The sequence below is a fragment of the Leptonychotes weddellii genome, chromosome 1, assembly GCF_054177405.1.
Source record: "Leptonychotes weddellii isolate Sample4059 chromosome 1, ASM5417740v2, whole genome shotgun sequence".
Lineage (NCBI taxonomy): Eukaryota > Metazoa > Chordata > Mammalia > Carnivora > Phocidae > Leptonychotes > Leptonychotes weddellii.
Window position 1 is genome coordinate 131,312,178 of NC_138369.1, and position 12,366 is coordinate 131,324,543.

At 39.6% G+C, this 12,366-nt stretch overlaps 1 protein-coding gene across 2 annotated transcripts in view; it reads left to right on the forward strand.

Moving 5' to 3' along the window:
* HACD2 (3-hydroxyacyl-CoA dehydratase 2) overlaps positions 1-12,366 on the forward strand; it is a 114,553-nt gene that overhangs the window by 21,486 nt on the left and 80,701 nt on the right. For both annotated transcript variants that reach the window (XR_014149059.1, XM_081832691.1), the window contains exon 3: positions 5,730-5,748. Coding sequence is in view for 1 of the 2 variants with exons in the window: in XM_081832691.1 (XP_081688817.1) it covers positions 5,730-5,748 (19 nt within the window). In the remaining variant the exon portion in view is untranslated. The remainder of the gene's footprint in view (positions 1-5,729; positions 5,749-12,366) is intronic.

Consider the following 12,366-nt stretch of genomic DNA (forward strand, 5'->3'; position numbering starts at 1 on the left):
TTTTTTTTTTTAAAGATTTTATTTATTTATTTGACAGAGAGAGAGATAGCTAGAGCAGGAACACAAGCAGGGGGAGTGGGAGAGGGAGAGGCAGGCTTCCTGCCGAGCAGGGAGCCCGATGTGGGACTCGATCCCAGGACCCCAGGATCATGACCTGAGCCGAAGGCAGACGCTTAACGACTGAGCCACCCAGGCGCCCTCAAATGAATAATTCTTTTTTTTTAATCTCTTTCATTTATTTCTTTTCTGATCTTTATTATTTTCTTCCTTCTACTAATTTTGGCGTTTGCTCTTCTAGTTCCTTTAGGTGCAGAGTTAGATTGTTTGAGATTTTTTTTTGTTTCTTGAGGTAGGCCTGTATTGCTATTATCTTCCCTGTTAGAACCACTTTTGCTACATCCCATAGATTTTGGTATGTCAGATTTTGTGTCCATTTGTCTCTAGCTATTTTTTATTTCTCCTTTGGTTTCTTCAATGAACTGTTAATTGCTCAGTAGCGTGTTGTTTAATCTCCATGTTTTTGTGGGTTTTCCTGTTTTTTTCTTGTAATTAATTTCTGGTTTCATACCACTGTGGTCAGAAAAGATGCTTAATATGATTTCAGTCTTTTTTAATTTATTGAGATTGCTTTGTGGCCCAACATGTGGTCTGTCCTGGAGAATGTTCCATGTGCAATTGAGAAGAATGTGTATTCTGCCACTTTTGGGTGGAATGTTCTATATATATCAAGTCCATCAGGTCTAATGTGTCATTTAAGGCCAGGGTTTCCTTATTGATTTTTTTGTCTGGATGATCTATCTCTTGATGAAAGTAGGGTATTAAAGTCTCCTACTGTTATTGTACTGCTTTCAATTACTCCCTTTAGGTCTGTTAATAATTGCTTTATATATTTTGGTGCTCCTGTGTTGGGTGCATATATATTTATAAATGTAATATCTTCTTGCTGGATTGACCCCTATATCATTATATAATGCTCTTCTTTGTCCTTTATTATAGTTTTTGTTTTATTTTTATTTATTTATTTTTTTAAAGTAGGCTCTATGCCTAGGGTAGAGCCCAGAATGGCGCTTGAACTCATGACCGTGAGATCAAGACCTGAGCTGAAATCAAGAGTCAGACACCTAACCAACTGAGCCACCCAGAAGCCCCTTATAATCTTTGTTTTAAAGTCTATTTTATCTGATAGGAGTATAATTACTCCAGCTTTCTTTTCATTTCCATTTGCATGGAATATCTTTTTCTAACCCTTCCCTTTCACTCTGTGTGTGTCTTTACATCTGAGTCTTATAGGCAGCATATAGATAGATGGGTCTCATTTTTTTATCCATTCAGGCACTCTTTGTCTTTTGATTGGTGAATTTAGTCCATTTACATTTAAAGTAATTTTTAATAAGCATATACTTCCATTGTGTTAATTGTTTTCTGGCTATTTTTGTAGTTCCTCTCTGTTCCTTTCTTTTTCTCTTCCCTTGTGGTTTGCTGGCTTTCTTTAGTGTTATGTTTAATTCCTTTCTCATTTTCTTTTGTGTATTAACTGTAAGTTTTTTCCTTGTGGTTACTGGGAGGTTACCACAAAATATTTTATGCAAATAGCAGTCTGTTTTAACTTGATAGCAACTTAAACACAATTCAGAGCTTACCTTTTTACTTTTCCCCCCACATTTTTTATTTTTGATGATTCCTTTTTATATCTTTTTATTTTATGCTTCCCTTAACTAATTATTTTAATTTCAGTTTACTACTTTTGTCTTTTAACCTTCATGCTTGCTTTATAAGTGATTGATCAATACCTTTGTTATATAGTTACCTTTTCCAGTGAGATTTTTACTTTCCTATGTTTTCTTACTACTTAGCTTAAAGAAGTCCCTTTACCATTTATTGTAGGGCTGGTTTAGTTGTGATGAATACCTTCAGCTTTTGCTTACATGGAAAACTCTCAATCTCTCAAGTTCTGAATGATAACTTTGCTAGGCAGAGAATTTGGGTTGGAAGTTTTTTCCTTTCAGCACTTTGTATATGTCATGACAGTCTTCTGGCATGTAAAGTTTCTACTGAAAAATCTGCTTATATAGCCTTCTAGTGTTTCCCTTGAACATAACAAGTTGTTTTTCTCTTATTGCTTTTAGGATTCTCTCTTAATCCTTAACTCTTACCATTTTAATTATGATGTATCATGGTTTGGATCTCTTTGGGTTCATCTTATATGAAACTCTGGGCTTCCTGGACCTGGATGTTCAGTTCCTTCCCCAGATTAGGGAAGTTTTCAGCTATTCTGAAATCATAATTGTACTCTCAATCCCCTTCACCTGTTATACTCATTCCCCCACTGCCTCCTCTCTGGCAGCCACTAGTTCTGTATAGTTAAGAGTCTGTTTTTTTGTTTTTGTCTCTTTTTTTCTTTGTTTGTTTTGTTTCTTAAAATCCACATATGAGTAAAATCATATGGTATTTGTCTTTCTCTGACTGACTTATTTTGCTTAGCATAATACTCTCTGGATCCATCAGTGTTGTTGCAAATGGCAAGATGTCATTCGTTTTTATGGCTGGGTAATATTTCACTGTGTATATATAACATATCTTCTGTATCCATTCGTCAGTCATGGACACTTAGGTTGCTTCCATATCTTGGCTATTGTAAATAGTGCTGCAATAAACACAGGGGGTGTATATATGTTCTCCAATTAGTGTTTTTGTATTCTTTGGGTAAATACCCAGCAGTGGAATTACTGGATCATATGGTAGTTTTTTTTTTTAACTTTTTGAGGAAACTCCATACTATGTTCCCACAGTGGCTGCACCAGCTTGCATTTATACCAACAGTGTACAAGGGTTCTTTTTTCTTGACATCCTTGTCAACGCTTGTTATTTTTTATCCTTTTGATTGTAGCCATTCTGACAGGTGTGAGGTGATATCTCACGGGTTTTGATTTGCATTTCCTTGATGATTAGTGATGTTGAGCATCTTTTTATGTGTCTGTTGGCCATCTGTATGTCCTGTCTGGAAAAATGTCTATTCCTGTCCTCCGCCCATTTTTTAACTGGATTATTTGGTTTTTTGGTGTTAAGATGTATAAGGTCTTTATATATTTTGGGTATTAACCTCTTATTGGATACATCATTTGCAAATATCCTATTCAGTGGATTGTTTTTTTTGTTTTGTTAATGGTTTCCTTTGCTGGATGAAAGTTTTTTATTTTGGTGTATTCCCAATAGTTTTAATTTTGCTTTTGTTTCCCTTGCCAAAGAAGACACATCTAGAAAAATGTTTCTACCACAGATGTCAAAGAGATTACTGCCTATGTTTTCTTCTAGTTTTATGGCTTCAGGTCTCATATTTAGGTCTTTAACCCATTTTGAGTTTAATTTTGTATATGGTGTAAGAAAGTGATCTGGTTTCATTGTGTGTAGCTGTCCAGTTTTCCCAGCACCATTTTTGAAGAGAATTTTTCCCATTGTATCTTCTTGCTTGCTTAGATTATAGATTATACCATAGATTATACCATACAACATTATTACAGTATTATTGACTATATTCCCTATGCTGTGCTTTTCATCTCCGTGACTTTATTTTATAACTGGAAGTTTGAACCTCTTCATCCCCTTATCTGTTTCACTCATCTTAATTTTTTATTTTTATTTTGCTGTTCTGTCTGGGCAAGTTCCATTGCTTTGTCTTCCAGCCTGCTGATGCATTCTTATACTTCATCCAGTCTGCTGTTGAACCCTTCCAATGTATTTTTCAAATTTCTGTTCAATACTTTCTTATATTTTCTATATCTTTGCTTAAGTTCTCATTGTGTTCAACCAGTTTTCTACTGAGTTCACTGAGCATCTGTATGATAATTTCTTTGAACTTTTTATCAGGTTAGTTGCTTATCTGTGTTTCATTTAGTTCTTTTTCTGAGATTTTGTCATGTTCGTTTGTTTGGAATGTATTACTCTGCCTCCTCATTTTGCCTAATTCTTTGTGTTTGTTTCTATGTATGAGGTAAGTCAGCTACCTCTCCCAGTCTTGAATGAGTGACCTTACATAGGAGATGGTACTATTTGGCCCAGAAATACAATCTCCCAATCACCAAAACCAGGAGCTCAAGGGGTGTCCCCTTTGTGGGCTGTGTGCGCCCTCCTGTTGTGGCAGGGCCTGGGGCTGTGGTTGGTGGGCTATGCTGACACTTGGGCTGCAGGCTGTGTCCACAACTTCTGCAGGGTGTCTTTGGGCAGAGTGCTCTGCAGGGTGTTCCCACTGTTAATAGAATGTTAGAGGAATTCCAAAATAATGCCCACCAGCACTCACATTAGTAAGGTAGACTTGAATCACAAAAATTGCTCCCACTGGTGTCAGTTTCCAGGGAGAGTCCCTGTTGTTTCCAGCCTCTTCGGGCAGACGCTCTTAAGGTTAGCAAATGATTCTCCTTTATCTGTGGTCTATGTACTATTCAAGTTGGTGTTTTACACTGGTTTCTAGGTTGAGCGAGTCTGTGTGTGGGCCCTTTAAGAGCAGGTTTTCTGTTCCCTGCAGCTTTATAGTCTTCCTCAAGGTGATCCCTATTGATTTTCAGAGCTTAGTGTTTTGGGGGCTCGTCTCTTCTGTGCAGGATCTGAAGATTTGGGTGCCAGGTGTAGAACTCAGGTACCTTTGATCCTCTGGGAAAAGTCCACACTTTTGATGTCCCTCCCAATTGTGACCCACCATAGCTGGGGTTTGTTTTATTCCCTAGCAAGTCTGTGTTTCTGCTGCTATCCTTTTATTCTTTGTTGTGAAGGCTCTGTTCATTGAACTTTCAGGTACCTTTCAGAAAGAATTATTCCACAGCTAGTTGTAGGTTTGTTGTGTCTAGAGGAGCTGAGTTCAGGATCTTGTTACACTGCCATCTTGAACCCAGCTCCTTAGATTACATCTTTACTGCAACCACCACCAGGGTTAAAGCAATGCCATATACAGGATGAATTAGAAGACAATTTAGAATAACCTAATTGGTCACTTGGATGGCCACTGAGATGGAAAGGAGATAGCAGTCTCACCCAAGACACTGGAAATAAAAACAGGGAAGACCGATGCCAGAAGTATTGGCAGGACTTGGAAACCAGTAGGACTTGTAGGTGAGGGGAAGGAAAGAACAGCTGAACTTGGGAGACTGGGAGGTTGATGATAACAGGCATAGCAGGTATGAAGGAAGGAAAGGGGGAGTTTCTTGAGGCATGCCATGTTTGAGCTGCTGCTGGTACACCTAGATGGAGATGTCCAAAGGCAGTTTGCAATGTGGGCCTGAAGCATGAAGAGATCTAGGGTCACAGATTGGACTGGGAACATGCCTGTAATGAGGTCACCAAATGAGATAAGATGAAGTCTCACTGTGGAGCTTTGTAGGTTGAATGAATGTCTGCATTAAAGGGCCTGCCGGGTAAGAAGAGCCAACAAAGGCTCTTCTGACCCTGTGTTCTGTAGTCTGTGACAGTTTTGTTCTATAGACTATGGGACATGGGAGGTGGACAGCTACTGCTCTTACAAGTTTATGTGTTATAAAAGAGACATCTGGTGGATTACTGGGTAAGGTTTATTCCTTAGGAAATCTTCCACAGATACACAAACTAAAAAGGAACAAACAAACAAAAATAAATAAGAATGTACATTTTGTTAAATAACCAAGTTTAAAAATGGAATGTGTGTTATGGGAACTATATATTATTATTGCTCTTTACTAATTCTTTTTTCCCCCTTTTTTCTCTAGATTTTACATTGTGCAGTAGGTAAGTATGGAATTCCCCCCTACTATGTACAGTGGGTTCTGCTTTTTTTAAAAGTCATAAATAATAGGTCAACTTGATTATGACTTAATATTGAGAAAACAAAGCTATTTAATCGTTGTATATAAAATTGCTTACATTGGCATGGCTTTTGGTTTCTTAAATGACAGGTACTACTTAGATGTTATCACTGAACCATTTATTAAATGTCACAGCTGTTTCACTGTGTCAATTTAAAGAGGCCCCTCTCATCTTGTTATAAGGGTGACAGAAGCACTAGCATATTCATTAAAATGTGACTTGGGGTCCTGATTCTGGGCTATGTATAAAGCCCTCTCTGTGATCACTTGAATATTACATGCTCTTTCCTTGTGTTTAAAATGGAGTACTACATATATTGCCTATCTCCCAGATGAATACTGAATGAAGGTAAGAGGGATTGGTAAAATCTAAGTATAAGGAGTTATATAAATGTAAGGGATTTCTACTAAAAGCAGATGCAGTGTGTTTTCTTTTTGGGGGAAGGGGCAGGTCATCAAATTCGGCTTCAGAACTGAGGTATAGCTTCTTCTCTGGGGTGGGCTAGACCCTTCTAATCAAATCAAAATCAGTTCTGAAAAGTTGACAGATTCTGTAGAGTAAGCCCATGCTGGTTGCTGTGAGTTTGAACTTGTCTCTGAAAGGGAGGATTTACAGTTGACCTCAGGAAGCACCAAAGGTCTGAAAACTCCAGAGTCATGCATCCAAACCATTTTGGTCCTGTCAACTTAATTCACAAATTAAGTGGGTACTTCCTATATTCAGGGCACTGCACTTGGCACTGTGGAATTCAGAGATGAGGAGACTTAGTTCAGAAGGACACACAGGTGGACACACAGCAAGCTATCCCCTGTAGGTCTTGCAGGGTCACTCTGAAACCTGGCTCCATTAATTTTAAGGAAGACAAAGCATCTTTGTTGTAAACAGCTGCACCTCAGCTAATCTTCTGCTAGGAAGAAGGTCTACAGTCGGGTTTCTCATGATTTGCAGAATTTTGTATGCTTGTGTCTATATTTATTTTAGGGGCGGCTGGGTAGAATTCAAAGCTTTCATTAGATTCCCACAGGAGTATGTGATCCCCAAAAGCTTAAAAAACACTACTTTAGAACCTTTAAGCAAGAGATTTGAAAGGGGCTTGGTGGGGCACCTGGGTGGCAGTCGTTAAGCGTCTGCCTTCGGCTCAGGTCATGATCCCAGGGTCCTGGGATCGAGCCCCGCATCGGGCTTCCTGCTCGGCGGGGAGTCTGCTTCTCCCTCTCCCACTCCCCCTGCTTGTGTTCCCTCTCTCACTGTGTCTCTCTCTGTCAAATAAATAAAATCTTTAAAAAAAAAAAAAAGAAAGGGGCTTGGGGTCTCATCTGCCACATGGTCTGCTTTCTCAGAGGTTATGGGACTTGGGCTGTGTCACATAGCCAGTAAAGGGGTTTTAGCTGATGTACCATTTCACACACGTTTCCTTTTTAATCCTTTATCTACAATTTTGAGATGAACAGTTTTGTCCTTAGATGGTTAAATGAATTTTAAGCATAAGCTTGCAGATTAGGGGATACATTTGGCCAGAGAGAGTTCTGGAACCACGTCAGGCCTTTTCCACGTGATTGAACCCTGTGCCCCATTCTCCCCATTCTCTCCATTCTCTTAACCTTCAGCTGCCTTTAGATGCATGTTTTCTGAGCGTGTGTGCTACATTTTAATTAATATTTCATTGTATTTTAATACCCCGATTCCCTTTATCTTAGAATATATTTTCATACCTCTTTGTAAAATTTCCGCCCCTAGAAATAAAGTTTCTGAGTATATGTATTCATTCATACCAGGAACATTACTGAATGCCTGGCAGGTGCGTGCCAGACATGGGGTTGGACAGTGAGAGTAGAAAGGTGAGCAGGCACAAGCTTGGGTTCAGGAAACCCCCAGTCAGATGGGCACCCTTCTGAGCTCCTCTGGAGGAGTACGCTCCAGACTGTTCATGTCACACTCTGATAGTTTGTGGACAAGTGTCCCCAGGGCCTAGCATGGTACCTGACACATAGTAGATATTAAAAATTCCTTTTTAATTCCTCAAGAACCTTGCTCTGTCAGTGAATCTGTCTCCTGCATCCTCACTTTTTGTCATCTACCTTTTCCTTCTCACAGAATGCTCAGGGTACGCCATCCTAAAAATAATTTTTTAACCTAACCTTTGACCCTACATTCCTCCCTTACCACTACTTAATTCCTTTCTGTCTCTTTTACCAGATTTACGGTGGACTCTTTCCCCTTCCACACTCCCATTAATACCTTAGGCCAGCAGTTGGATCTCCTTGTCCTAGTAAAATTACCCTTTGGTCTAAAATCAGCAACAGTTTCTGCTAAATTCTGAGGGCATGTTTGGAACTTACTGGACTTCTCGACTACATGGGGCACCACTGATGACTCCCTCCATGAGGTCCTGCTCCTTTAGTTTCCATTATACTGAGCCGTTCTGGCTCTTTCTTGTCCTTTGTGGTTCTTTTCTGTCTTTGGGGGTTTTCTTTCTCTCCTTGACTCTTCATTGTGGGCATTCCGAAGGTCTGGCCTAACTCTTTGCTCTTCTGACTGAATATGCCCTCTATAGGTGATCTCTTCCCTTCTCATGCTGTGAGATACTTGTGACACCCACTTTTTTAACTCCAAGCCACCCCGGCACCCCAGACTCCAGATCATCCCTTTACCTGCTGGCTATCTGCTTCTGAATACGCACCTCCTTCTCAGTATGAGTCAGATTCCCAGACTTGTTCTGCCTCCCATATTCTCATAGTCAGGGGCATCACCAGCCACCAACCCATTAGTCACCTAACCTAGACCTAGAGCTCACTCATGGCTCCTCCTCCTCCCTAGCCCCCACTCCCATAGCCAGGTGGTATTCAGATTTTATCATTTCTGTTTCCTGCACATGTTTCAGATTGTCCTGTTTTTTCATCACTATTCAGGGCCTTAGTATGCCTCATCTAGACTCCCATATGGGTCTCCCTGAACTTCTAGGCTTATAATATTAACAGTAATAATAAGAGCCATCATTTATTGAGCATTTACTATGTTCCAGTGCTTTACATTCATTACCTCATTTACTTCCCATTTCACAGGTGACAAGACTGAAGCTTAGGTTTTATTTTTTTCAAGGATTTTATTTATTTATTTTAGAGAGAGAACGCGAGCACAAGTCGGGGGAGGGACGGAGAGAGAGGGAAAAGCAGATTCCTCAATGAGCTCGATTCAGGACCTGAAATCATGACCTGGCCTGAAGTCAGACGCTTAACTGAATAAGCCACCTAGGCGGCCCCTTGGAAGGTTTTATATCTTGCCAAAGTTCACAGGTAATAAGCCCTAGAGCCAGGAATTGAACCTTTGGCTGTGTGACTCTAAACCCATGCTTCACATAGCCCTTGAGGGATTTAGTTAAAGAATAATTCTGAGCTGCTTGTTTTCCTGCTTAAAACCTTTCACTGGTTTCAACTTCTTCATAATTTGGACCCTGCTCGCCTCCCCAGCCTTACCTGTGCCCTGCCTCTCATTCCATGCTTCAGCCACCCTGACCTTTTTGTGAGTCTCCCCTGTTACCGTACTACCGCCCTACTTCCTGCCTCTAGTCTGTGCCAGGCTCTGCTCTCTGTCTGGAATGAGCAGCCCACCCCCTTCGGCTGGCAACTCTTCACCATTCTTCCTCCAATAAACCTACCACGCACTGGCTAGATTAGGCACCATTCTTCACCTTTCTGTAATATCCTGCACTTCACTGTTGTTATACTTTCTGCCATGTATTATGGTCTATCACTGTACCTGTGTCCCCCACCAACACCACTGAATGTTTTGAGAACTGAGAACTATTTCTAATTGATTCTGTATCCCAGCATCTGACAATACAGGGCGCCTAGTGGGAGCTCATAATCTTACAAATTCTGGTGACATTTGTTTCAAAATGTTTTCAGTTCTTTTAAAAAATAAGAATAAACTGTTTCTAGCATTAGTTTAAAGACAGTGCCTTATTTTTTATTCATACAACTCAAGTTTATTTTTGGAATGCTGGTTTCTTTTCTTGTGACTTTGTGAAACTTTTCACTGTAAGAATTTGGTCTTTTAAAACTTGTTTTGGAGCCTTGAGTTTACAGACTGTTTAGTTTACCTACTGTTGTTGAAAAGTCCAGACCTCTGTCACACCTGGCTTATTCATCAGCTGTGTGACTTCCAGGAAGTGACTCAATTTCTGTGTACCTTGTTTCTTCATCAACTAAAGGGGGATGATGCCCACCTCGTAGGGTTGTTGTGCAAATGAAAGGGGACATGCATGAGAAATACTTAGCATAGTGCCTAAAACATGGTAATGCTGAAAACTGCCCCCCAAAATGGGAGCTATGATTATTAACTAAAGCAACGTAATGTCACAGAATGTTAAAAGTTTGTCCCTAATGTAATGTTTAATATTTATATAAGTATAACTTTTCCATATTCTTAGTTTTCTTAAATTATAATTTCTGTGTAAGTGAGTGCTTCAGGACCACTTATTCTTAGTTTGGGTTGGAGCTGCTTCTAGTTCACAGCTGTGACAATGCAAGTGGGCAAAAATAGCTCCAGAAACAGTACATTAAAATTCTGTATGAGGGGCTTATTTCTGTGAGAAGTCAAGCCTTCTGTCCGTGCAAAAGGGTTCCCATGCCCCAATTATTCCAAAGTCAGTGGTTTGTTCTCCATTGATAATGTAGAGATGAGAGTTCTGTTTTGGAGTTGGGGGAGTAATTTTGAACACGTATTGGGGATGTATTTTTTTTTTCTAAGTAAGATATAATTGCCGTCTAACACTGTTTGTTTCAGGTGTACAACATAATGATTTGATATATGTATACATTGCAAAACGATGACCACAATAAATTTAGTTCATGTCCATCACCTCACATAGTTATACTTTTTTTTTCTTGTGATGAGAACTTTTAAGATGACTCTCTTAGTAACTTTCAAATATAAAATACAGTATTAACTATAGTTACCATGCTGTACATTACTTTTCCAGGACTTATTTATCTTCTAACTGGAAGTTTGCATCTCTTGACCACCATCACCCATTTCCCCCATCCCTACCCTCTGGCATCCAGCAATCTGTCCTCTATCTGTGAGTTTGGTTTGGGGTTTCTTTTTTTCAGATTCCATATATGAGTGAGATAATGCAGTATTTGCTTTTCTCTGAGACAAGATTTCTTAAATACTGTGGTTGCAGCCCTCAACCCAAGATTGTAGTGCTTTATGTTTATGCAACATTTTTCTTTTTGGAAATGAGAATTTTTAAAAAAAAAAAAGACACTTTGAGGGGCGCCTGGGTGGCTCAGTCGTTAGGCGTCTGCCTTCAGCTCAGGTCATGATCCCAGGGTCCTGGGATCGAGCCCCACATAGGGCTCCCTACTCAGTGGGAAGCCTGCTTCTTCCTCTCCCACTCCCCCTGCTTGTGTTCCCTCTCTCGCTATATCTCTCTCTGTCAGATAAATAAAATCTTAAAAAAAAAAACAAACTCTGAGACATGTCTTTCACAAGACCATAGAGAAGGGTTCTGGTTTCTTTATTCATGTGGCACAATTTGTATTGAAAGAAGTCATTACCTATTTTCCTATGTTGTGTTTCAGATTAGATGTAGAAGAGGTATATGGGATATGGTGTGGTTCTCAGCTAACTTTGGAGTATGGTTCTCCTTCTTTGTTGGATTGGAAAGTAGAGGTAGAGGGACTAGAGCTGAAGATACTCTTGCTTAAGACGTGACATTGTGCATTCGGTGAACCTTTGTGTTGGAAATTATACTGTCAATATAAATAACTTCGGAAGTTCTCTTTTGATTAAGTGTAGAACAGGAACTCAGTCATAGCCCAGAGGGTATTATGTCTAAAGTTGAGTATTAACACTTTGATATCATCAACAGACAAGGACAGAAGCTCTTTTACTAAGATAGTCTGGATTTGTGATTTCAAATATTTGTTGTATGTGCCAGCTTGCACTCCTTTCTCAAACGAATGACACCTTTTCTTTTATTTACTTATTTTTAAAAAGTGAATTTTAAGAAATTTGCAGTTATATAAGTATTAGTAGGTAGGATGTGGCTTTAAACCTGACTTTATTAGCTAATAAATGGTGCCAGGGAGGAAGAAGAGCAGCTACTGGGGAGATGAGCACCAGAAACTACATCTCCTACCAGAAATCTTTTCCCTTCCACCAATTAGAGTGAATTAAATCCTTGTTAAACTGTAACACTTTTGCCTCCCACTTTGAGAGGGTAGAAGGTCAAGCTTTTAGCAGTCATTTACAGTGCAGTATTGTGAGGGGAAACTATTATTACATATTATTAAAACCAGACCCAGACCCCTCCATGTTGTAGTGGAAGAGAACTCTGGAAGGAAAGCATCCTGGATGGAAGGGATAATTCCTCTGGATTCGCTTACCTGGGATTCCCATTCCATCCCTGCTCCTGCCCAGTCCTCAGGGGTATGGCTTTAAACAAAAACTGCTTTCTTTGGTTCCACTTAGGTTAGCTGACATTTTTTTTTTTTTTTAAGATTTTTTATTTGAGAACGACAGAGCGAGCACAAG